The sequence below is a fragment of the Mus pahari genome, chromosome 11 (assembly GCF_900095145.1).
Source record: "Mus pahari chromosome 11, PAHARI_EIJ_v1.1, whole genome shotgun sequence".
In the NCBI taxonomy this organism is placed as follows: domain Eukaryota; kingdom Metazoa; phylum Chordata; class Mammalia; order Rodentia; family Muridae; genus Mus; species Mus pahari.
Genome location: NC_034600.1, coordinates 6,171,023 through 6,198,220, shown reverse-complemented (window position 1 = coordinate 6,198,220; position 27,198 = coordinate 6,171,023). Strand labels below are relative to the sequence as shown.

The 27,198-nt window shown below is 42.2% G+C and overlaps 1 protein-coding gene across 2 annotated transcripts in view; it reads left to right on the top strand.

The window, feature by feature from the left end:
* The window catches only part of Ahrr (aryl-hydrocarbon receptor repressor), a 72,976-nt gene that overhangs the window by 17,293 nt on the left and 28,485 nt on the right, over positions 1 to 27,198 (top strand). For both annotated transcript variants that reach the window (XM_021208747.1, XM_021208746.1), the window contains one exon: positions 12,372 to 12,469. In XM_021208747.1, the coding sequence (XP_021064406.1) occupies positions 12,372 to 12,469 (98 nt within the window). The remainder of the gene's footprint in view (positions 1 to 12,371; positions 12,470 to 27,198) is intronic.

Below are 27,198 nucleotides of genomic sequence, written 5' to 3'. Positions count from 1 at the left end.
AACAAAAATTTGCCAGGCATGGTGGCACATGCCTTTAATCCCAGCACTTGGGAGGCAGAGGCAGGCGGATTTCTGAGTTCGAGGCCAGCCTGGTCTAAAGAGTGAGTTCCAGGACAGCCAGGACTACACAGAGAAACCCTACCTCGAAAAAAACCAAAATAAATAAATAAATAAATAAAAAAGAAGACAATTATAGATGCTATTGAGATTTAAAAGATTATCTAAGGGCATTATGAACAATTTAGTGCTTATATATTTGAGATTTGAAAGTAAAGTAATAAATTCCTTGAAACAAAATCTTATTAAACTGACTCAGAGGGAGTGAAAAGCTCATATAGTCATATGAGTATTGAAAAAAAACGGAATTAGAGGTTAAAGAGATGGCTCAGTAGTTAAGAGCATATGCTGTTTTTTCAGAGTACCTGAATTTGATTCTCAGCACCCATGTTAGATGTCAGCCTGTAACTCCAGCTCCAGGAAAGCCAGTGCCTTTGGCTTCCGTGAGTACCTGTACACACACACACACACACACACACACACACACACACACACACACACATGTGCATGCAAACACGTACACGCACACTCCAAATTAAAAGTAAATCTTAAAAAAAGAAATTGAATCAATAGTTTAAAATATCCCCACAGAGGAATTCTAAGCTTGGGTAGGTTAAAAGCAATCTTTACAAACTATAAATAGAAAAACAAAAGATTCTACTCTGTACTGGATATGTGGTGCTGAACTGGATATGGAGATGCTGGTGTGAACTAGTGTATTTCAATATGTACAGATAGGTCAAGGCATGGTGACAGATGTAAAGTGGACATACTTCACATACAAAAAGGTCTGCTGCCCTATAACAATACACCTACTTTGCATTTAGATACTGGCTTTGAATTCCATTCACCACTGCAAGGAGCCAGGGACTTGGGAGCAGGGGTGATACAAGATAATTTTGTTTATGCCTAAAAGTACTCAATGGAGGCATGTCATTCAACATAGGATGACCATAAAGAAGGCTCTACTGAAAGCCAGGGATGATTTCAGCATTAAAATGACTTGTGGTAGTAATGGCTGATAACTACATGAATAAAACGGGATTTTCTATCAGTGTACTCTAGTAGAGATGAGCAAATTAAATAAACAGTGAGAAAATTTCTCTGTATTATATTACTAGATATTACGTGTAGGAGAGACAAACATAAAAGAGGTGAGCTAAAAGTCAGTGGCCATTGAGCCGTAGTTGATTCAAGCAAATAATGCAATAAATACAAAGTTTAATGGTGAAAGTGTGGTGGGAAATGGTGTTAAGTCTTAAACAAAATAATCTTTTTGTGCCAAGGGGAAAGAACATAAAGGAGAGAAATAGTATTCACTATCCTCAGTGGTTGTATTTGACCTACTGAGAGCGTCTAAGAAGACACCATGTATCACACCAAAAAGCATCTTGGGTTGAGCCCAGCATAACATGATGGTCTTCCTGATAAAGATTCATCTTCTTTTCTAATCCTGAGGAATCATCAATTTTCCACTGTCTGAATTGTGGTCTTCATAGAGACCTGACAGAAGAAAAACTGGACTGTGGTGGGGAACCACAGCTCTCCAGTCAAGGACTTGACAGTGATTTTTCTGCACCCATTGGTAAACTTCAGGGGAGTCTATGGGAAAATAATTTGGGCATAGTGTGCTGTTATTAAAAGTTTTTTTGTAAGTTTAACATCTCAAAATAAGTCAATTGGAAGCATCAAGAAAACAGCACACAGGTGGTCTGTGAAGCCTGAGTCTGCAGTGTTCCCCGAGGACCTCACTGCATGGGAAAAGTTTAAGTCCTGGGGAACAGGAGGAAAGGAAAGGGACAAGGGATGGCAGAGCCCGCAAAGAGGCTGTGTTCTCAAGAGTGGATGTGCACACACATCTGTGAGGACCATTTTCCTCACCACCACTGTCAAGACCAACTTCATCACTTACAGAGATGCAGTTACAGGTATTCAGGGCAGAGGAGTGCACAGCAGTGGCTGTGGAAGCTAGAACAAGACAGCCCTAAGCAGTGCTTGAACATGAAATGGCAGGGAGTAGGTATAAGTGGAGATTTCCTGGCTTGTGGAAATATTATTTCTGCAGCCTGCAAACCTGGAAATTAACTGCATATCTTTATTTCCTTCAGTTATTTTTACTTCTGTATTTGAACTTTAATTGGAATATATTATTTGTGCTTCTTGATCGAGCAAAATGTAAATTATTCTTACAGAAACATGTATAAAGATCAAGCCAGAGTAATTAGTATTTCCCATTTTTGTCTTTAGAATTAAGGCATTATGTATATAAATCGTTTTGAACCATTATTACACTTCTGAAGTAAACCCTATTTTTTTCTCTCTTTTTGGGATTTGTTTTATGTATATGACTGTTTTTGCCTGTACACATGTCTGTGTACCACATGCATACAGTGCCTGCAGGTGCCAGAAGAGACCATTGGATCCTCTGGAATTTGAGTTACAGCTACCTGTAAACTACTACATGTGTGCTGGGAACTGAACCCAGGTCTTATGGAAAAGTGATCTCTCCAGCCTTGAGAGCTACTTCCTGCCTCCAACTCCATTTTTGTAGCCATTTATCCCCCCTCTCTGTTTCTCTTCACATTATCCTTTTCATTCTCTGAATGATCTCTGTTCTCTCTACTTCTGGGTGATGAACATCTTTAGCCTCCACACATAAATGAGAGCATGTGGTAAATTCAATGCTTGGCTCTTTATAACAGCACCTACTTCTCTCATTTTTCCTGTAAACAGTAGCTTTTCATCCTTTTTATGGATGAATAGTATTTTATTATGTTTATTCATCATATTTTCTATATTTATTCATTCATCAGTGAATATTCAGACTGATTCCATGTCTTGACTATTATAATGGTGCTAGAGTTAGTGCAGGTGTCTCTTTGACAAGTTTGTTTTCTTTGGCTGTTCACTCAGAAGTGAGATGTAGAATTATATTTCTTATATTAGATTTTTAATTTTTATTTTAAATTTATATTTTATATTACATTATTCTCCCTTCCTCTCCCCAGCTATGGCACATGCAAGCACACACGTGTGTGTGTGTGTGTGTGTGTGTGTGTGTGTGTGTGTGTGTGCCCATTCTTCTACCATGTGCACCATTTAGGTCCTGTATCAAATTCAGTTTGTTAGGTTTGGCAATAAACATGTTTACCCACTGAGCCATCGTGACATTTCCCATTTTCTAATATCTTGAAATATTTCCCCTGTTTTCTTTTTCTAGTTTCATCATTTGGGAACTTAACATCTGGTTTTAGATTAGGTCTGAGTTGATGTTTGTTGATGATGAAGGGTAGGAGCCAAGTCTCAATCTTAAAAATATAGGTAATTCCTAGTGAACTCAGCTATAACCTCTGTGAATCCTTCAGTGGTATCACTCATCAGTTTTTAAGTGTTTCCTGGTTTAGACCCCAGGTATTATAGAAGGAGTTGCTTTGGCAATAGACACGGGATGTGGAAGGATATAAACTCAGGATCCAAGAGGCAAATGCCAGTTGCTGATCATACCAACTTCTGCTTCTGGAAGAGATGGTGCTTTGTGAGCATAAACTGTGGAAGCTATATCCCTATAGCCCAAAGGAGGGGCATTCTCAACAGGAACAGGGAGGTGCCCTAGCCTATGGAAAGTACCATAACTCCTCCATCTTGAGGGAATTAGCTGGCTGTGCTTGAGTTCCTGTCTCTTATTCAGGTATAGTGGTTTGAATACAATTGGCTCAGGGAGTAGAACTCAGGTCTCAGGAGGTGAGGCCTTGTTGGAGTAGGTGTGACCTTGTTGAAGGAAGTGTGTCATCCTAGTTGCCTGGAAGCTAGTCTTCTCCTAGCAACTTTCAGATGAAGATATAAAACTCTCAGCTACTCCTACACCATGCCTGCCTGGATGCTGCCATGCTCCTGTATTGATGATAATGGACTAAACCTCTGAACCTGTAAGCCAGCCCCAGTTAAACATTGTTATAAGAGTTGCCTTGGTCATGGTGTCTGTTCACAACAGTAAAACCCTAAGATATCAGGGCACTGCTTGGACCAAGATGCTGCCCCTCTGCCCACAGTGCATTGTCGATGATGAAGGGTAGCTGGGCTAATGAAGCTTCAGCTTTCTGTGCTAGTGTGCTAGATTATCTGTGGACTCTTGAAATGGTGATATCCAGGGGTTCTGTGACTGGATCAGGAAGGAATGAAAGAGTCTCTATTCTCCAGATGACATGTCACTAATGCAGCCCAGGTTCTGAGGTTGAGAAGATAGGGGCAGACCATGAAACGAGGTTATGTCATATATCTGTTTTGGCATATATGGGAATTGTGAACTCTCTTTAGCCAGGGTTACTGGTGTTCAGGGTGCTTCAGTCAGCAGGGATGCTGCTCACCCTCTCCTTCCCAGTGAGTGGGGCCATGACCATGTGCTTCATTCCATTCTCATTGCCATCTACCAGTTTCCTGTCCTGAAAGGCTGACATCTCCCAGCCATTCTCCTGGTAATGCAGCTGTCTATTTGGGGTTCTGGTTCTTCCTTAGGGTTAAGGGCCTCTTTTTCTAGCCATCTTAGGATTGCTTCATCCAGATCTTTATTTAAAGTCCTTCCCCTCAGATGATTTACCTGACCTCACACTTTTGACATTGTCCCTCATCCCCAGTCTCCAGTAGAACTTCTCTGGCTCCCTGCTCAGTGTTTCTCCTTATGTTTGGCTTGCATATGGTATCTCAGTCTTTGTTGTATAAAGTCAGAGATTGGTGATGACAGATGCTAAAGGTGGAAGCAACTACAGGGAGTATGTGGGTATGTCTTTGTAGGACCTGTGTATCTGAAATTAAGATAGCAGGATGTTTTACTAAACTCAGTCTGTATCTATCGATCCTAATTACAGCAAAACCGTGATAGGAGCTGGTGACCTATGATGATGTATAATTTGTTTGTGTGAAGACGAAGACTCAGATGATTGCAAGCTCTATGCTGCTGTTATTTATGAATTTGCTGACAGGTAACTATAGATTTATGAAGTGGAAATCTGTTTTCTGCGGAGACTCAGTTGTGTCATGTGATGGTTTTCTGGAAGCTGTCTGGTGAAAGAGCATGTGATGTTTTGCTGGAGTGGACACTTGAGAGGTCTCGTGATATTTGGAAAGGGTATAAATATAACCCCACAGAGGGTGAGAGGATGCTCTTGCATTGGTTTACCTTGCAACACTTTGCTGGTCTTCACAGACCTTTACTTGTTGTGACTTAGTAGAGAGAAAATTTCCAAAGACTTCTCATGGTATCCCAGCTGCTTCTTGTAGCTTTTGTGGACTCCTGCTGATTTGGTGGAGCCTTAGGCTTTCTTCTGAATCAAGCTGCTGCTACTAATTCATGTTTGGTGTTTAACAGTCGTATTGGATTGCCACAACTGAATTTGTGTTTGGAATCGCTCCAAAGAACTACTTCTAAACAGGTCCAAATTCTCCCCACCCCACCCCTGTTTCTTATTAACTTTTCTTCTTCTCTCCCTTTGGTCAGTGGGCTATAAGGAAGGTTGAAGTGTTCAAGAAGCCTTATTAAAGTAGGCGGTTTTGGATGATCTAAACCTATAGATTTATTTATGGAGGTTTGTGGTGTGTGTGTGTGTGTGTGTGTGTGTGTGTTGCTGAGAATTGAACTTATAGATAACCAAGTGCTCTACTTCTGAGCTTTTATCCTCCACTACCAGATCATTGTCTAAAAGTGGAGTATATATTCTTTTTGACCTCTGAGCAGGATACCCAGTCTGAGTTGCTAGGACAGTGTTTGGTTGTGGGATCTGGGAGTTTGGTGAGTCTTATAGGGTGCCTTACTCATGCTGATATTCACACCTGGATATCATGAATTTATTAACTTAGTACATCTCTGACTATAAAATATTTTATTTTAAAACATCCTTTTTGGGTTTTTTTTCTTTAAATAAAAAAAAAAACCCTTTGAACCCTCGCTGACACTGGAGAACTTTCTCTTGCTTGTTTGCTGAATGTTTGAAACATTGATAAAACTTCATGAGAATATCCAGTTTTAGCTCCACTGGAGACTTCATATCATAAAAAGAATATAGATCTGCATTGTGCCCAAACCATGGTCTTCCCTCTTGCAATGAGCTAGTTTGAGTTTCAGCTTCCACAATGACAGGTATTTGAAGGCAAGGGTGGTGTTTCTCCTTTGAAGGACACATGAGTGCCTGGAGATACCACAGAGCCTGTGGGAAGAAGCAAATGCCTTCAGCAAGTGGTTAGGAACAGATGAGAACATGGCTGCCTTTCGACCAGTCCTCACTGGCTCACAGGAAATGCATGTTTTGTGGTTCTTTGTGAGCTGTTTGGAAGTGTGAAACCTTTAATGAATGTATTTTGGAAAATGTGGAAATTATATGTCAAAGACAGCAACTTGCTGTAGTACACAACTTGGACTGTGCTCCAAATTTTTAGTGCCACATTTGGGTGGGTGTTTATTCATATTCCTGATGTCTTTTCTTGGCTGAGGGACTGAGCAATGAAAAGATATTTTTAAATGATAAGTAGTCATCGCAGAGATTCCAAAGGCTAGTAGTTGGTAAAGTTCCAGGTAAGACACAGCTAGAAGCTAGGTTGAGGTGACAGGGATGTAGTCACCCCATTACACTTGTCTAACCTCTTTACATTGCTGGAGGAGAAAACTGCATAAAAGATGCTGACCTAATATACAGCTTGGAGCCTTGAGATCAGACACAATATGGAGACTGGGTTCCTCCTATCTGATGCTGAAATATTGACATTTTACCCCATCCCAGCCTTGGATGTTGTGGTGGTCTAAATATGCTTGGCCCATGGAGTAGCATTATTAGGAGGTCTGGCCTTGTTGCAGGAAATGTGTCACTATAGGGGTGGGTTTTGAGACCCTCCTTCTAGCTGCCTGTGGATGTCAGTCTTCTTCTGTTTACCTTTGGAACAAGATGTAGAACTCTCAGATCCTCCTGTGCCATGCCTGCCTGGACACTGCCATGATAATAATGGACTGAATCTCAGAACCTGTAAGCCAGCCCCAATTGAATTTGTCCTTCATAAAAGTTGTCTTGATCATGGTGTCTGTTCATAGCAGTAAAATTCTAATTAAGACAGATGTGTATTTACTAAGACAGACAGATGTATTTATCAGAATTCCCTAGAGGAGCAGGTCACCATGGGCAGGAATTGTGAGGAATTGGTCCATGTGGTCATGGAAGCAGAATCCATCGGAAACTCCAGGGAAATGGACGTCACGATCCAGCCTAAGTCCAAACTGAGAATCAGGAGCAGATGTAAATGAGAGGCTATATTTCAGCTCACCCAGAGGCAGGAGGAAAGGCAAATTTCTCCCTCACCAGCTTCCATTCTCTTCAGGCCTCAGCAGTTGCGTGACACCATTCACACTAGGAAAGCCTTACCTGCCTCACTGGATCCTGATGATACCCTATATACAACACCCCCAGACATTGGAAGCAGTGTGAGTGGGAAGCTCACACATATCAAAACAACCTTAGCCATGGCCCTGGGTACTGTCCTTGGGTGTGTGGACATCTGAAGCCAGTCAACAAGGAGGATCAGACTTGTCCTTCCTAAGGACTCCTGGATTTTTCTCCGAATCAATGAGATTCCACGCATGTGACAGGAATCCTTTGCCCGGATCCCTGGCAGGTCCATCAGGGAGTCATCAGGCTGCCTTATTCATAGATGAGCACCATGCACCTCATATTTTAGTGAGACTGAGCATGCTAGATGCACAGAAGGGCTCCTCGAGTGTAGTACAGGAGTGTGGAACCAACTCCTGATGTCACCATGGCAGCCTCTTCAGTACTAAGACATTCTCAGGGAACCTGTCCATAGCTAGGCAACTTTACTTCTGGAGCTTTCTCAAGATAGAGTAGCAAGGAATTCAGAAATTTTCCTTATGATTATTTGTTCCTACCTTCTGGGATCTAATGAACGTCTTGCCAGCAAGCCTGACAGCTCTGTACCTTGGAACCTCGGCAATGTTCCCGTAAGTCTGTGGGTCCTTATTACACCTTCTTCACATGAAGTAGGATGTGGGACAGGTTTTGGCTGGTAGAACCTTGAAACCCTACATGACCTTAGTACAAGACCTGAACAATGTGTCATCTTAAGTCTGTCCACCCTGTTTCTGCCCTGCTGCTTACTTGGGTCTTGGGTTCATAGTAGACTGTGGCGCTGTAGACTGAGTCTTGATGGAGAACTGTCCTTCCCAGTTCTGATTGGCTTACTGAAATTCCAGTCAAGCCTCTTCCTTGCCCAGGGTCTGAATCAGAGATTCCAACTGTCCAGGACAGTCCAGCTTAATGCCAGGAGAGTCTGGGTGAGTGTTGAGTAGAGGCATCTCACCTACCCCTTCCTCTTCTTACCGTCTCCCTGTTTGCTTCTTTTTCCTATCCTTTCTGTACCCTTCCTTCCTGCTCTGCTTGGGACCCACATCTCTATCTACTGACAACCTAAAGTAAACGTTAACTTCAGAAAACACTCAGGAAACTTTAGCCAAAATTCTGTAATATCTCTGCTCTAGTCAGCTTGCTCGGCCTTGTCTTGCTCAGGCTTTGTCTCCGACCATAGTAAGTCCAGGGGGAAAGTAACTAACTATAGGAATGGCTGGCCTGATCAGATGCACCATTCTGGTATAGGAATTGCCATCACTAAACTGAGCGAAAGGCATTTTCAGGCATTACAGCACCACCCAGAAGCAGAGATGGTTCAGACTTCTGGCATCTCCTGCACAGAGAACATTTTGCTAAACTGACACTCAGAAGTCATTAGATTTGTATGTATGTAACATCCACCGATGGGGTCCCACTTGTCTGCTGAGTCATAGAGAAAGGGAAATATGTTACTGGGAAGTTGGTTGTCCAGGATAGCCTGCACTCCCTGCATTGCTGTGTGTAGAAATTTCAACTGCCTCCGTGGTAACACTTCAGACTCTTGCTGCTCCAAATAAACTACTGTAAGGTTTCAGGAAATAAGAGAAGTGAAAGATTTGTTGGTTTCAGTTGATTGTGACCAACTGGGGACTCCTTCAAGTGTCCCTGAGACTCTCAAGAGACTAAGTTTCCTGGGGTAGGGTCCTCCTGCACCTATAGCTATAGGGGGAATAACTAGGGTTGACAGGAAACCGTGGGTTAGGTGGAGCTGGGCACAGTGTACAGGAATCCAGCTCATTTCCAAGTGAGTGGCCCAAGTAGGTCCCTCTTTTTGTCAGAGGCCATAGCAGAGCAGAGCTGGTACAAACTTGTGGTTGGTGTCTTGAAGACTGGCCTAGAAGCCTGCTGGGGAGGGGAAGGCCTATAGGGGGCGGCGGGCTTTGAAGAAAGCAGAGGGAAGTAGTGAGCAGACTCTCTGTTGGCTCTTACACACTTACTCGCTGCCTCTGTGTGGGGTCCCGGTGACCTCCACAACCCTTAACTCGTAGAAAAGACACCCTGCTGCAGTTGACCGGCTACCGGAGCAAGGCAGGAGTTTAATGGACCCGACCTCGAGGTGCAACAATCCAAACCCCTCCCATCCCGGTCCTACCCAGCCCCCGCCACACCTTTGTCCCTTTCCCTCGGGTTTAGGCCCCTAACCAATTTACCCCCACGCCTATGGGCGGGGCCCCATTCACTCGCACGCAATCGTAGCCATCGCGTGACGCCTGTGGCCGCAGGAGGAAGCCGGAGGCGCCAGGCACGCGATGGGGGTGGCGGGAGTCCCAGAAGCTCAGCCTAGGCTGGACTTAGCCGCGTTTAGAGGCGGAGCTGCCTCTAGGGGTGTTTGGGGAGAGGGAGGGTGGCACTGAAGATCTGGTCAGATTCTGAGTTGCGCTCAAGTGGTTCAGCGGTCTGGCACAACACTCATACTGGCTCCTTGGCCATCCTAGCTTAAGTCCTCTGGAAGTCTTGTGCAATATCTGAGGTGCTGGGAACGTTGCTCCTCTGCAGGGAGACAGACCATTAGGAAACTCTCAGCTGGAAATCTGCCCGGGCGGCTGGTGCCTTGGTTTATATCGGACCCACACAGCCTGAATCTTCCTGTCCTGTTCTTCTCACCCATCCCTCAACCCCAAGCTCGTGAAGACAGCAGCTCATTTCACTCTTGCAGTTTCCATGGCACATTTTTCAGGGGATTGGGGATGTCCCCCAAGGACTTTAGTGCCTCTGCTTGGCTGCTAGTTTCTAAGTTCCTTATTGCCGGAGGGGAAGCAGAACAGATCCTGAAGAAGGAAATAATAATGTGGACCCCTCCGAGGCCTCCTGAAGACACATTTGAAAACTCAGTGTGTTAATGCTTCTGGTGTGGGAGGCCCAGACTGGGGAGATAAGTGGTGAAGAAGGATTGGCAGGGAGACTTCAAGGAGTCTGATTCCTCCATCCCTCTGCCCTAAAGCAGCATTTCCCAACCTGTGGTACACGACCCCTTTGGCAAACCTCTATCTCAAAAGTATTTATATTATAGTTAATAACAGTAGCAAAATTACAGTTATGAAGTTGCAACAAAAAGAATTTTATGGTTGGAGGATCACCACAACATGAGGAACTGTATTAAAGGTTAACAACAATTAGGAAGGTTGAGAGGCATCAGAGGCTCAGGTTTCCCGAAAGGGACCTGAGTTCTGACAAAGAAAATGGTACCTTCTCTTCTTAGTGTAGTGAACAAAAAAACCCAGTCTCAATAGTTGAGGGAGACAAGGGTGAGAAATGGTGCCTTTTGAAAATGGAAGAGAGGCTGGGCATGGTGGTGCACACCTTTAATCCCAGCACTCAGGAGGCAGAGGCAGGCAGATTTCTGAGTTCGAGGCCAGCCTGGTCTACCAAGTGAGTTCCAGGACAGCCAGGGCTATACAGAAAAAACCTTTCTCGAAAAAAAAAAAAAAAAAAAAAAAAGGAAGAGAAAGAAACCAGGTCCCAAAGTTCACATCATCGCCATTGGGGTCACAGTCTTGTAGACTTCCCTGGAGATGGTGGCCTGTTACACAGGGCCCTTTATCCCTGCTAAAAGCCTTGTGTGTGTGCAGGACTGTCTGAAGTTTCCATGGACTTTCTGGGACAGTGGAGACTGCCAGCCACAGAAACAAGATTACTTTTGGGTGGAGCTAGAAAGGCTCTAACTCTGAGGACCAGGTGAAGGTCTGTTGTGAGGTTGGGCAGAGTATTAAACAGTATCTGGATCCCAGAGTAGTAGAGTTTCCTGGGAGTCTGGATAACTATTAAGTTCCAAGGATGCCTCGAACCTCTGGAGACATTGAGAGGTCCAGAAAGGGGGGAGTTCAGTCTCATGGGACCAGTTGATGGTAGACTGGTATGAACCACTCAGAAAAGGAGACATGGAGTCACAATGAGGCTCCGATTCTAGACAAGAATTGTCAAACAATACTACCACCCCTGGGCATCAGGGATTGCCAAGGCCAAGCCTTGTGACACAAAATGATAGAACTTTGATTTAAATGCTACTTTTATTTCTGAATAATATGCACAGCCCAGCAAACCCATCCTTTTCAGCATGAGGTGGGCTATGAACAGGCAATGAGATTACTTTTAAGAATGCTGTGTTCCTCAACAATGGAACTTTCTGTCTGGGACTGGGTCTCCTGGAGGGTAGAGGGAGAGTCGGCTTGCCATAGACTTAGTAAGAAAACCTTGAAATTTCCATCCCAAAGCCATCAAATCAGACTCGGATAGGGGTACCAGGAAGGTGGGCATCTTCATAGGTCTAGGAGCAGGGTACCAGGAAGGTGGGCATCTTCGTAGGTCTAGGAGCAGTTTATGGAGGGGGTGAGCATCCTCAGGGGACTTCTTTTACCTCCAGGTGAGGGCATTTTGTCTGCTCCCTTCTAGGGCAGATGAGGGTATGGGAGATGGGTGGACTCAGGGAGCCTTGGCCTAGCCTGGAAGCAGATGACAGATCAGCTATCTTCCAAAGGGTAACTGCCATGGTGTTGGGATACAATGGTATTGGGTCTTAGGAGGTATTTGCAGGGACCCTGGGATCCTTGTTCATAGAGGGGCCCTGGCAGGAAGCCACACTTTGTCTCAAAACTGGGTAGACAGGAAAGCCAAGAGCAGTTTCCAAGATATTATACGAGTTTGGGTACATTTCTACATTAGGCACCTTCCAGGTCCATGCTGGCCTAGAGCTCCAGGACTTTCTAGGACTTAATGGTGATTCTGCATATCCTGCTTAGGACAATAACATAGCCCAAATTGGACATGTAGCAAGAACAATGGGGTAAAAGTCAGGAAAATACAAGAAACATGTGACTTAAGAACCCCCAGCAGGCCTGAGCTCTGTAGGGAGCTTATTTGTTCATTCTTTTCTCACAGCCTTGCAAGAGACATGTGTATGGTCAGCTCCAGCCCTGTCACCTGAAGAACACCCATACAGAGGGTTCCCTGTTCAGGAAGGACGGCTGCTGCTGGAGGTAAGTGCACACTTCATTGCAACGCCACACACGCATGCTCTGTGGTATGTGTGTGTATGTGTGTTTTCTGAGAAGAAGCTTAATGGCACCAAAATATCTTCATGAGCTGTTTGCCAGACTGGTGTAAGACTGCTTAAGCTGGGATCTGTGGGTAGAGATCAACTTCACGATGGAGTTGAGGGTTTCATCCTCCTTGTGCTAAATCTGAGGCTCATTTGCCATCCCATACCCTCCAGTTTCATTCACTGATGAAAGAACATAAATATTAAGCCATTTATTTTCCAAATTAAAGATTAAAAGGAGTCAATGTTGAGTTTCTATGTGGATCATCCGGGGTCCTGCACAAATATGGTCAGACAATTCTTGCATTTCAAACTGGCATTCAGGCTTGATGGGAGCTTCCATTAGGTGGAGCTTTTTCTCATCTGAGGTGAACCCCAAGGTTCTTTGATGCTAGGATTTCTCTGAGCTGTTCAGGCTTGGTCTCTGACATCTCAAGAGATGATCACAGCAGAACATTCTTTGACACTGGACATGACATAGGGCACAGTTGTATTCCTATGTCTCCCATCCTCACGGGGCCAGGCCCTGGTGAGCCTCTGCTGACAGTACAGATGGCAGGATCTGATAGTTCCTCCCATTTCTCTATTCAGTGCTGTGGGAAAGTCTGGCTTTCTGTTCATCACCTGTCAGATTTGAGGCACCGTCTCTTACAGTGCCTGCTTTAGATGAAAGAGGGGGAATATTGAGAGCCCATAGAAGGGATGGCACCTTTCAGGATGACACCCTCGAAACTTTTACTTTTTCTTTAAATTAGGAAATCTTATGCCCATATACAGGAAGAAGAAGCTACTGGACATCCAGGTGTCAGGCTCCATCCTTAGAAGGTTGTCTTTGACTTATCTGCCTCCTGTAAGGGCTTCTGCACCCTGTATAGTGTCTCCAATATGCTTTGCTTCTTAAGCTTTCCCAACTCTGCCATTTTTAGCCAATCCATGTGAACTATGGTTGAAGAACAGTGCTCTGGCTCTACCTCCGCCACAAGCAATTTTGAGACATTGTATTCTTGGCATTTCCCACAGAATCCAGTGGGTTCTGGGGACACCCAGGGTGCCTAAGGGAGACAGTGTCTGGGGCTTGGGTGAGGAAGCATCTCTAAGTTCTATTACTTCTATTGAAGAGTTTGTGTTTGACGACTTTATAAACCCTGCACTTTAAAAAGATACACAGGTGGCTCAGAGTCGACCACCTGCTCTTCTAGTGAACCCTGGTTCAACTCCAAGTACCCATATGGCAGCTCACAACTGTCTGTAACTCCAGCTCCATGGAGCCTGACATCCCCATACAGATATACGTGTAAGCAAACCACCAATACACATAAAAATAAAATAAAAAGGAATCATTGAAAAAAATTAAAATACACAGGAGTCACATGCTCAAAGGGGCCCACACATAGCAAGCTGTGCTTGCTCAGAATAGCCTGTGATCTGTTTCAGCTTTTTGTAGCTCAGTGTGGATGGACCCCAGTGGGACTAACATCTCTTTGGGGAGCACTATTTTTCAGTTGAAGAAATGTGCAACTTTATTACTTACCATTATGTGCTAAAACAAAAAGCAAATTTTTAAGCATTATTACTTTTTCCTCTGGTATTGATCTTTCTGCCACTGCTAGTAAAATCAGAGCTTTAAAGTGTATCCTGGTTTGAATTTTATTCTTAGAAAAAGATAATTAGCAAACCCCCATAAATATCTTTTCAATTAACATTGATTTAAAAAATTCAGACTCATAAAGATCATCCTTAAACTGAATTGTAAAACACATAGTATGCACACAGAACCCAGGATACTTAAGTTGTCTGACCCAACAACTCTACCGCTCTTGTTCTGCCTCCCTCCTCATATCTGTACTTCCCTCCAGGCTCCACACCTCCACCCACACTTTGACACCTTACCCCTCCCTTTACTCCTCTCTCCCTGTCTCCAGCTGTGCTTTGTTTGGAACCAGGCATGTTATATATGTGGATCTTTCTTTCATTCCCAGGACAGGGAATTCAAACTACAAGGCTAAAAGATGCTTTCAGAGGGTTCCCACCTCTCCATGTCCTTGAGTTGCCTTGGTGTTCTCTCTCTCACTTGACGTCCTTTGGTGCGTGCGTGCGTGTGTGTGAGTGTGTGTGTGTGTGTGTGTGTGTGTGTGTGTGTGTGTGTGTGCTGGAATCTCATGGTTTGAATTAGTATTTCCTCGTGGCTGAGGGTGCCAAGCAGCCCTTCTCTATGCCCATGTATCATATTTACTAAACTGTTCAAAACCTTTGCACATGTAAAGCTATACTTTTTGCCTTCTTACTATTAAGTCTAGAGAGCTCATTCTGAAAATCTATCCTTTGTGAAATTTGTGAAAGTTCTTTCCTAGTCTGTGGTTTGTTTTTTCATTCTCTTGACAGAATGATGTACAGAGTAGAAGTGGTTAATTGTTAATAAAGTCATTTACTAATTTTTCTTTTTGTTGGTCATGATTTTGGTGTCATATGTCGAAACTCTTTATCCCAAGATCACAAGGTTTGTCTTTTATCTTTTGTCCAAAGTTTTAAGTTATTTTTACATTTATTTATTTATTTACTTACTTATTTATGGTGTGTGTGTGTGTGTGTGTTGTTGTTGTTGTGTGTTAAAGCATGCTTAGGGGCAGTGAGAAGACAGCTTCAGGGAGTTCATTCTTTTCTTCTACCAGGAGTCCTGGGTATCATACTCAGGTTGCCAAGCCTGGTGGCAAGCACCTTTACTTGCTAAGCCATCTTACTGATCCACTCTTCAAAGTTTTGTTAAGTTTTACATTTTGCATTCTCTGAATTTTGTCTGGCATATCAACACGACCATACTTCCCAACTCCAGTCGAAGTAAGAAAAATTGTTCTGGACACCAGATGACATGAATTTTTCCAGTTGTGTTTTCTTTCAAAACTGTATTGCCAGGATTGGAAAGATGACTCAGTAGTTAAGAGCACTGAGCATTTTCCCAGAGTTCCTAAGTTCAATTCCCAGCATCCATATGGCAACTTACAACCATCTATAGTCTGTAGTTCTGTGAGATCCAATTCCTTGTCTGGTATGCAGACATACACGCAGACAAAACACCGATATACATAAAATGCATAAATAAATCTTTTAGAAAGATTGTCTTGCCTGTTTGAGTTTCTTTATCTTTCCACATACCTTTTATAATGATTGTATTGATGTGCATAAGACTGCCCACTATGGGCTGGAAAGATAGCTCAGTGGTTAAGAGCATTTGCTGCTATTGCAGAGGATATGGTTCCCAGCATGCACATGGCAGCTCAAAACCATTGGTAACTGAAGTTCCATGGGATCGATGCCATGTTCTGGGCCTCCATGGGTACTTCTTGCACATAATACATACACATGTGCTTACTTAATACAAGAAGCAAAACACTTGCATATATGAAATAAATCTTAAAAAAAATCTGCTAGAATTTTGACTGCAATTATTAAAACTGAAGTCAATTTGAGTGGACTCCTGAATAGGATGTGTGTCTGTTTATTTAGGTCTTTTTATCACTTTCAACAGAGTTTTACCATTTTTCATCTCATGGATCCTATCTATTTTAGACTTATAATTAGGTATTCAGTGTTTTTTGTTGTTTCTATTCATGGGCTTTTTTAACTTTAATTTTTTTTGGTGGTTGTGGTAAAATAATTAAATGCAGTCTGGTTTCTAGTCATGTATTACATGACTAATATATTAGTTAAGTAGTTCTGGGAGCTTTTTCATGGATTTCATGGAATTCTGCTTTACTTTGGTTATATTGTAGAAGAAGACAGAGATACTCTGCATTAAAAAGGTTTATCAGTTTGAGGTCTCTTGCCTGGGAAAGACAATTTCATTCTCAGCATTCATTAGTTGCCTATAGTTTCTTTGTCTAGGGTTGAGACCTCATTATCATATTAGTATGTCTATTGGTGTTATCCTTGTATAGATCTTGTTTAGGCAACCATGTTAATGAGATTTTATGGGTACAGCTTCTCTGACATTCTAGGAGATGCAACCTCACAGCAAACTTCCTGTGCCCCAGCTCTTACAGTCTTTCTACTCCCTCTTCCACAATATTCACTGAATTTTAGGTGCAAGAGTTGTGTTGTAGATTCACCAGTTGGGGCTGGGCAGCAAAGGATCACTTTTCACTTTGATTGGTTGTGGTTTTCTGTAATCATCTTCATCTGTTGCAAGGAGAGATTTCTTGATGAGGGGTAAAAGCTACACTTATCTATGGGTATAAGGACAAATATTTTTAATGCAGTTAAGAATTTATGGAGGCATATTTTTCCTCCATGAAGGCATGGAAAAAGTTCTCAGGTCAGAACCAGATGTGATATATACGTGTGTGTGTGTGTGTGTGTGTGTGTGTGTGTGTGTGTGTGTAATACACAGTTTTAGGTAGATAATATGATTTCATATGAATTTTTCAGATATCCTTACTGTTGTTTTAGCTCCTTCATCCTGTATTTACCTCCCTCTTGATGTTCTACTTACAACTCTCTTCCCCTTGCTCTTTTCATTTCTCCTTTCAAATCACTTATACCTTGCAATTCCCCTCTCTATTGTTCCCCAGCACTGCGGTGCTTATTTAACTTCATAGTTTTATGTTACTCCAGGTTATGCATTCATTTCTGAAGATTTGGAGCTAAATGCCACAGATGAGACAGGACATTTAACAAGTGTCTTTCTGGGTCAGGATTACCTCACTCAGTATGATCTTTTCTAGTTACATCCATTTACCTGCAAATTTCATGAGTTCATTTTTTTTAAGCTGAATAGAATTCTATAATGTGTGTTACATATTTACTCTCCATTCATCAATTGAATGGCATTCAAGTTGTTTCCATTTCCTAGCTCTTGTGAATAGAGCGGCCATGACCATGGCTGAGCAACTGTCTGTGGAGTAAGATGCCTAGTTCTTTGAGCATATACCAAAGAGTGATACAGCTGGGTCATTTAATAAATATATTTTTAGTTTTTTGAGAGTTCTCCATGCTGCTTTCCATAGTAGTCAAACTAGTTTACAGTGCCACCAGCAGTGAATGACAATTCCTCTTTCCCCACATCCTCTCCAGCATTCATTGTCAGATGTCTTGTTGCTCTTTGCCATTCTGACTGGTGTAAGATGAAGTATCAAATTTTGCTTTGATTTGCATTTTATTACTTCTATGGACAATGGCATGTAAAGCTATTTCTTAGCCATTTTTTCCTTTTGAGAATTCCCTGTTCAGATTCCAAGCTCATTTTTTGAATGGATTTCCCCCTTTGCTTTATTTTAGTTCTTTATATATTCTAGATATTAATCCCCTGTCAGATGTATAGCTAGCAGAGATCCTCTCTTATTCTGTGGGTTTACTGTTCGCTCAACTGAATGTTTCTTCAGCTGTGCAGAAGCTTTTGGTTTTGTAAAGCCTTACTTGTCAATTGATGGTCTCAATTTCTGAGCAAATGGGTTCCTATTCAGAAAGTTCTTTCCTAAACCAATATCCTGTATGGTACTATGTTTTCTGTTATCAGTTCAGTACATCAGATTTCACACTGAGGTATTTGATTCATTAAAAGTTATTTTTTTGTGTGTGTAAGGTAAACAATATGAGTCTACTTTTATCAAGAATGCATATTGGCTTTTGTCAAAGTTTTTTTTCTGCATCTATTGAGATGATCATGTAATTTTTGTCTTTAAGTACATTTACCTGATTTATTGTATTTATTGATTTGCATATGTTGAACCATTCCCATATATCCAAAATAAATCCAACTTGGTCATAGTGGATAATGTTTTTTGATGTATGTTCAGTTTGCAAGTATTTTATTGAGAAAAATTAAATCTATGTTCAGCAAGGATATTGGTCTGTAGTTTTTCCAGTTTTTTATTGTGTGTTTACCTGATTTTGATATTAGAGTGATACCAGCTTCTTGAAGCTTGGTACTGCTCCTTATGTCTCTGTCTTTTGACTAGTTTAAGAAGTCTTGGTTGTAGGTTTTCTTTAAAATTCACAGAATTCTGTGAATCCATCTGGCTCTGGACTTCATTTAGTTGAAAGGCTTTTTATTACTATTTTAATTGCCTTACTTATTATGGGTCTGTTTAGGTCTTGATCTCTTCTCGGTTTAATTTTGGTGATTTGGCTCGATCTAGAAGTTCATCCACTTTTTTGATTTTCCAACTTAATAAAGTATAGGTTTTAAAAACATTCCCTTATAACATTATGAATATCTTTGGGGGTATTTTGTAATGTTTCCCTATTCATTCCTGATTCTGTTAACTTGGGTCTTTTCTTTCTTTCTTTCTTTTCTTTTCTTTTTTTTGTTAGTTGGGCCAAGGGTCTGTCGATCCTGTTTATCTTCTCAAAAAAAAAAAAAAAAAAAAAAAAAAAAAAAAAAAAAAAAAAAAAAACAAAAAAACCAAAAAAACAAAAAAAAACAAAAAAAACAGCTCTAGGAATTGTTGATCTTTTGTATTATTTTCTTTCTGCTTCATTAATTTCAACTCTGATTTTTGTTATTTCATCCATCTAATGAATTTGGATTTGATTTGTTTTTGTTTTTACAAATTCTTGGTTACATCATTAAACCATTTGTGTCTTTTTAAATTTTTTTTTTACTGTAGTCAGCACAACTGTAAATCTTCTTTGACCACTTTCAATATCTCCCAAAGGTTTTGTTGAGCTTCATTTTCTTCAGTTCCAGAACATTTTAAACTTCTTCCTTGATTTCTTCTTTGACCCTTTCATCATTCAGTAATGAGTTTTTTTTTTATCTCCAACAGTTTGTATACTTATTGGCAATTATTTTCTTTTGCTGTCTATTTTAAGTTTTTGTTGCATTGTGGTCAGATAGGATTCATGAAGGGGAGGATCAGACAAACTCTCTGGGAAATTCCTGGTGAAGGATGTGCAGAATCTGTCTGGGCAGATAGATTGGAATATTGTGTGTGAGAGACCTGGAGATTGTGGAGTGGTGAGCTAATTGAACCAAGGTTGGCCAGGATCTTTGGAGGTCACTGTCATCCATTACATGCAAGTACCAAGTAGTGTTGGGATGCTGCATCTAAGCAAAGAAAGAAAGAAGAAGGAAGGAAGGAAGGAAGGAAGGAAGGAAGGAAGGAAGGAAGGAAGGAAGGGAGAAAGGGGAAGATAGAAATATTCTGACTGTACAAAAGTTTACTGAAATGTATGGAAATTGAATGGGTTAATTTTAGTGTTTTTTATTTGCACTTTTTTCATTAATTAATTAATTAATTAATTAGTTTATATGCACTTTGCTTCCAGATCAAAGTACCCTAAGAATGTAAGCTAAATATGATATGGTGATTCATGATTTTAATCCCAGAATTTAGGAAGCTTAGGGAGTTCAAGGGCAGTCTCAGCTACACTGTGAGTTTGAGGTTGAGTTACATGAGACCCTGTCTCAACAAAACAAAGCAGAGATGGGTGCACCATCATAGACAGGAGGCACTACTGTGTTTAGCTCTCTATAATTCATAGTTACTCCTTATGAACAACCCTGCTTTCTCTTGTGTACTATTATGGGCAGCCACATATCTCATGCCCTGCTTCAGATGTACTCAGTTGGACTGGTTCCTACTGCTAAACCCAATAGAGTACAAACAGAAGCACTCTTACCTGCTGTGTTGGATCAACTTTTTCAGATCTGACAAGCTCTGGGTCAGTGCTGCAACTGGCCACTGCTGGTTCATTAGCCATACCTGCCTCTCCAACAGCTGATGAAAGGACCTTAGGTTAGGTAAAGTTATAGATTCTTGCAAGGAACAAATTTGTTTCACTAAATTTGAACCCAGAACTTGTCAAATCAGAAAAGGTTGATTCAACTCAAAATGTATGAGGATGTCTTTATCCATTCTCTCTTCTTGTAATTGAACCTTATAGATCAAGTGGTTTATGAATAATATTTACATAGCTCATGATTCTGTAGACTGACAGGTGAAAAATCAAGAAATCACATCTGGCCAAGAGCCTTTTTGCTGGTGGAAACTGCGCAGATATCTGAGAAAGTTCAAGGTATTATATGGAAGGTGGGCAGTTGATCCACTACTGAGATAAAAGGCTTTGTGGTCCATTACCACTTCCTATTAGCTCTACCTGGTTCCACGTCTACACCACATTGTAGGATTAAATTTAACTTGATGCTTGAGGGATATGCCTAAACTTAGCACAATTAGTGAAAGGATACATTATTAGAACGTGAAGGACAGACATTTGCTAACTCCAGGCAGAGAGGTTGCCCAAGGCACTGAAGGGTTCAGAGTCTGTGGGACCTGGATCTTCTGGGAAGTCTGTGCTGTTCTACAAGTGTACTGACAATATTTGGAAAGCCAAGAAGGCTGGTGTTGGGCAAACCTGGCATCTCAGTGATGCAGTGACTGGCTGGGGCTGAAGGAGTCAGCAGCTGCATGCTATATGAACACATAATGAGTTCAAGAGAACAAGGGGAGCACAGACCTGTTCTCTGCAGGGCAGGAAACTTAAGTCTGTCTTAATGATGACTTACTCACCTTCATTGGAGACTTTGGGCTCCACAAATCTTTTAAGTTCTTGGACATTTGGCATTTGGTTCAGTCTGTCAGATGATAAATTATGCCTTAGAGTTATTGACTCCTCACTTCACAGGGTATCTTTCTGTCCTTTTTGTTTATCCTTTCCTAAGTTAGCTTCTTGCAGACAGTGCACCTAAGGACCCTCTTCCTTAAATAAGCTTTACTCTTAGTGGTGACTATACTGCAGTTGTTTCTTATAATCGGGCTGGTTTCTGTTGTCATATCTGCATTTTCTTCTCTACACTTTCTTTAGTGCCTCTTCTGACACTCCAGTTGACTGCTGAGCCTTCATGTGGTTTGTGTACTGTTGTTCTTACCGTACTTTCTTCTTCTTTTTTAAATTTTCTTTTTCTTATCGTATTTTATATAGGAATTCTCTCAGGTACCCTCTGAGAGCTCTTAGACTTTCTGACCCTATCCTGAGCCTCAGGTTGATTTCATGTATACCACAGGTTCTTGTCTTCATTTCTGTCTTCTCTTTCTATGTTGACAAGATCACTGTGAAACCAACCAGAACCTTTGGTCATTTTCCTGTCTTTCCCCATTGCCCAGATCTGCCTCTCTCTAGAAGGCTTCTTCAGGGTGTCAGCACTGTGGGTCTTGATATGAAATCTTCTAGGGCAGTCTCAAAGCAAACCAGAAACTGTTGTTCTGTGTTATAGTTGGGTAGATACAGGATTTAAGGTGTAAAATCTTTCCCCTCAACTTTTCTTTTTCCAGACAGGGTTTCTCTGTATAGCCCTGGCTGTCCTGGAACTCACTTTGTAGATCAGGCTGGACTCAAACTTAGAAATCCGCCTGTCTCTGCCTCCCAAGTGCTGGGATTAAAGGCGTGCACCACCATGCCTGGCTCCCCTCAACTTTTATAGTATGCTTTTCTGTTTGTAGTGTCTGGTGGTCTGAATCCTCCACACTGGTGCTTTTGCTCTTTGAAACATTTTTCTTTGCCTTTGGCATCCTTAAATTTCACTATGATGCATCTTTTTTTCTTATTTACCCTGGTTGTCCCTCTATCATCTTCAATTCTGAAAGGTTTTGCCTTAATTCCTTGTTCTTTGTTTATTTTTAGGAGTTGCTATTCAAGGATCATCACGATCCTAGGAAAATACCTAGAATTTCTATTTTTTTTTGTACAGTCACCCTTCTCTATGCACATAGGTACAAGAACTTGCTGTTCATCTTCCCACCATGTTCAGGTCCATTGTGTGTATGTTATCACATTCCATACCTAATATTTTCATTTTTATTAATACCTAATATATCATTTCTTGTTCTTGTTTTCTTTTGCTAAAGTCTCCCTCATCTCTTTAGTTGTTATTTATAGTCACCCTTACATCAATTCCTTTTTTTTAATTAGATATTTTCTTTATTTACATTTCAAATGCTATCTCGAAAGTTCCCTATACCCTCCCCCCCCGCCCCTGATCCCCTACCCACCCACTCCCACTTCTTGGCCCTGGCATTCCCCTGTGCTGGGTCATATAAAGTTTGCAAGACCAAGGGGCCTCTCTTCCCAATGATGGCCGATTAGGCCATCTTCTGCTACATGTGCAGCTAGAGACACGAGCTCAGGGGGTACTGGTTAGTTCATATTGTCTTACATCAATTCCTTAGCTTGATCCATAAATGTCACATAGGTTTCTTTGCTTTTGCTCCTGGGATACCAGACAAGGGACCTAGGCCTGAGGACACTGGCCAGCCCTTGTCTGCTGGAGGGGTTGTTTGCTGGAGGGGTTGAAGAAAGTATGGTCAGGTCAGCCAGCTTTCTGAGTGAGTTTATTACCTAGAAAAAGAGGCTTGCAAAGGAGTCCTTCTCTGCAGGGGTCCCCTCTGAAGGCTTTTTTCACAGTACTACTGTGGAGGTAGCTCTGTAATACCAGCTTCCCCATTTCTGAATCTTGTTCTTGTGGGTAGATCCCATCAGTCAGGGATGATCTTAAACCCTCTGGTGAGGGGCAGGAACATAACCATTTCCAGGCTGTTCATTGTCAAATTTCCAGCTTACACGATGGCTTCCCACACCTCAGTTCTAGACAGCCTCCGGTGCCTGGGCTCCCTTGGCCTTTATGGGATCCAGCTTCCTCCGGTCTGACTAAACCGAAGGTGCATGTTATATTTTTGTGTTTAAAGGAGGTTGGCACAAATGATAACAAGAAGCAGTCTGAGAGACTTTCTGGTAGGTGACTTTGTATATCAGGACCAAGGCTTCCATGGGCCCTTGAACTGACATAGCAAAAGTCCTCAGGTTGTAGGTGGTTTGTAAAAAGAAAGATTTACTGAAATACATACTCAGATGAAGGGAATCTCACAAACTCCCTGAAAGGGAGAGTTCTGAAGAATCCATAGTTGCCTGCCAATTTTTATCTGCCCTCTGTCCACTCTGCCTCAGAATATAATACAGAAACAGTTGTGGGATAACTTTATATGTCGGGGAGTCACAGCCATGCACCAGGCAGAAGTTCTCCAAGCTGCACCACTATGTTCTGTAACTTTTAGAAAAGCTACCACAGACCCTTCAGACTCCTGAAAGGAGGTTCATAGATAGACTCCTTCAAGTGTAGTAATTTGGAGAAAACTATTTTGGAGTTGTTCTTCTGAAGAAAGATGTCAAAAACCTACCTTCCCAGTTAGGATATCTTCCTGGGACCTTGTAGGCAGAACTGACATTTGACTCATGTTCCATGTAAGTGACCATGTACTGTCACTAAGAAGAAGACTGAGGGTTAGAGCCAGAAGGATAAGAATCCCCTTTTTCCTACCTACTTAACTTCTTGGTACAGTTAGGAGCCCATGGCAAAAACCAGAAAGTATAAAATTTCAGAGTCTTCCAACCAACACTAAGAAACTCCAGGGTACAGAAAAAGGGAATGTGATGAGAAAAGGACCAGGAGAGTGGGGCAGACCTGCCAGGGTCTGGGAGAACCATGCTTGAAGCTGAGAACCAAGATTAGAGCCTGTCCTCTAATGGCTGGGCTGATGAAGGTGATAGTTTGTGCCACTTACAACCTTTGGGAACACTGGATGGAGAGTATCTATCCTTTTATGTCTCTGGCTTTAAAAATGGTGGAGAATGAAGTGCGCAGGTCAGGAATCTAGGGCAGATATTTGAATGTGACTGGGGTCTGCATTTTGGGAGTCCTGATGTCCATCCTCGTTTCTTGGGGCCATTAACAAACAAGTTGCAGAATATGCTAACTTCATCTCCTAGTCCTGAGCTTCCTGCCTTCCTGACAGAGAAGCCCATGGTTTATTACTGAGTTGTGATTGCTGTCTATTGTTCTCAAATGTCTTTGAAGTACTTTCCCTTTCAGGAATTCAACATATACTATGCACTATGTATATGATGGTAGTGTTTTCACCAAGGAGGAACAACCTGCCCCTGAGGCTAGCTTGTGCGTAGATACGGATGGGGAGGCCATCCCAGGGAAACAGATAATCCCAGGGATGCCCACCTCAGAGCAGTTCCCTTTAGCTGGGGCCCTGTCTTATCCTGTCCCACATGTCAGTGAGGCAATACATTCTGTCATCCAGCAGCATCCCTGTTGGTTAGGATACATGGCTTTTGACTCTAACCCAGAGGGTGATTCAGATTATCTAGGGGTAGGTTTCACCTCTCTGCTGCTTTTGACACCCAGGATTCTATACCTCATTCTATACCTCTTTCCCTTGTCCAGCATGCCTCTAACCACACACAGTCTGAAATGACAACACTGCTCACTCAGTTTCTAACCTGCTCTGGGTTAGCTGTAGACCTTTCCACCAGTAGGACAGAACCCAAGGGATTGCTGATAATGAAGTGAGTGTGATGCTCCCAGCGCTGTCCACACCTGCTGTCTCTGCAGCCACAGTTAGTTAGCATGGTCTCTCAGGAACTGCTTTCAAGTGCTCTAGCTGTTTCATGGAAGAAATTCAAGGCTGAGTTTACTATTTGTGGGATCTATAAACAGCCATTTATTCCACTCCCCCGGCTAGAACAGTGCTCGCACGCACGCAAGTTCCATGCCACAGCCCTTGCGAGTGATCTGGCTCCAGGAAGCTCAGCCAGCTGCCCCAATCCCTGCCCAGTGCTGCTCGCGTGACTAGGACCTGTTGCTGTGCAGTAACCATGGCAGCAACTCCCAGCGGGAACGACTTGCTCCAACTTCCCCTAATGCCAAGGGGGGAGAAATGAGAGAAGCTGTTGAGAATTGTTCCCTTTTCCCTCTTTTTTTTTTTTTTTTCTTTTTCCCTCTGCTGTGACCTTGACAAAAATAATCTTTGAAGTACTTGCTGGCTATTTTCCTGCTATGGGACTGGAAGAAATCAAGATAGCCAGAGTTCGCCAAAGGAAGTCTAACTTCTCCAAGTGCTGGCCTCTCCGTGTGCAGAGGATGGGAGGAGTGCCAGGACAGAGCTGAGGGGCCATCAGGCCACGGACCATTGCCTGTACCTTGTGGCAGGTGCTTTGTGTTGTGACTTTTACATTAAACATGGATGACTTTTTTTTCCCCTTAAAAAATGCAGTCTTTAACCTTAGGGCTAAATCCTTTTTTCCTCTTGGAAAAGTGATCTCATTTTCCATGTACCGTAGGTTTTTTTGTTTTGCTTTGCTTGAAAAAAACTTGTAGGGATAAAAAGAGAAAGAAAAGAAAAAAAATTCATGATGCATATTTGAAAGATGGTTCCACATGTGTAAAAGAATTTGGCATGACAATTCTGGACCAGAAAGTCAATCTGATATTGAATCCATATGATCCCACAAACAACATTTTATAGTCTTAAAAAAAATTCTGCCTTGTGAGTTAAAATTAAGATTGTTTTTGCTTGTGACTAATCTCATAAAATCTTTTTTAAGAAGACATTTTATATACTCAAGTCTTGAAATTTTCTTTGGTCTTTGAACTATTATTAGTAGGCTATCATGAGTACGTGGCAAGCACTGAGCTGGGAAAAGCTGTTGCAGGATCTGGAAAGCACAACTGAGCTATGTCTTTGTCCAGTGGGCTTAATACTAAGGACATATGCTCTGGCTTAGCCTGCTACACATCTGCCACTCACCTAAGAGAGAGGGGGATGCCCAACACCACTATAGCTGCCTAGAATAGCCATTATATCAGAGGTGAGGGCATTCCCCTCTATAGTTCACCTACTTACTGCCCTGTTGATTTTGTTCTCACATAATAGCCTAAGTTCTCATGCAGTTAGTCTCTAACCACCTCTCAGTGCACCTCCTAGTGCATTTCTCCCATGTCTGTCTGGATAGGGGGCTGCAGCACCCTATGGGTTGGGTGATGAATAATAGCCATCAATGCAGATTATGGTGATTTGGTCTCCCAATTCTGGACAGAATGGACTGTTCCTAAGGTATAGAATGGATGGAAATGATAGCTCTAGGAACTGAGCACTAGCCTAGGGTAAGTTTACCAAGCATACCCTAACCATGCTGGCTTCAGATTTTCACCCTTCCATAGCCTCAGATCTTCCCTCACCCACCCTAGCTGTGCCCAGATCCTGCTAGACAGTAGGTTGGAGTGATACTGGGGCTGTCAGACTTGGACATATTCCTCACTGAGGTCAAATGTAAGAACAAACACTCTGGGATCTCAAGTCAGCACACTGAGATGTGGGTCAAAAGTACTAGATACCCCTTTGTGAAAAGCATGCCAGTCATGAAGTCAACAGAGTGACAGTCAAGCCTCACTGCAAGTTTCTAGACTGCAGGAAGAGCTAAGTGTCAAAAGGACCCTCACTGCCCCCTGTACCTTCTTTCTCCAGTTGGCCTGCACTGCTCACACCCACATTCTCAGAAGCCCTCCTCACCAAGTCAGAAGGAGGAGCCACCCGAGTGTCTATCAATAAATGAGTGGAAAAACAGAGAAACAGGATTGTATCAATCTAAGATCCTCTGCACAGTGAAGGAAACAGTCAATAATGTGAAGAGACAGACCACAGAATGAAAGAAAGCATCATTTGACAAAATACAACACCCCTTCATAATAAAAGTCTTAGAAAGATTGGGAATTCAAGGCCCATACCTAAATATGATAAAAGCAATTTACAGCAAACCAGTAGCCAACATCAAAGTAAATGGAGAGAAACTTGAAGCAATCCCACTAAAATCTGGGACTAGGCAAGGCTG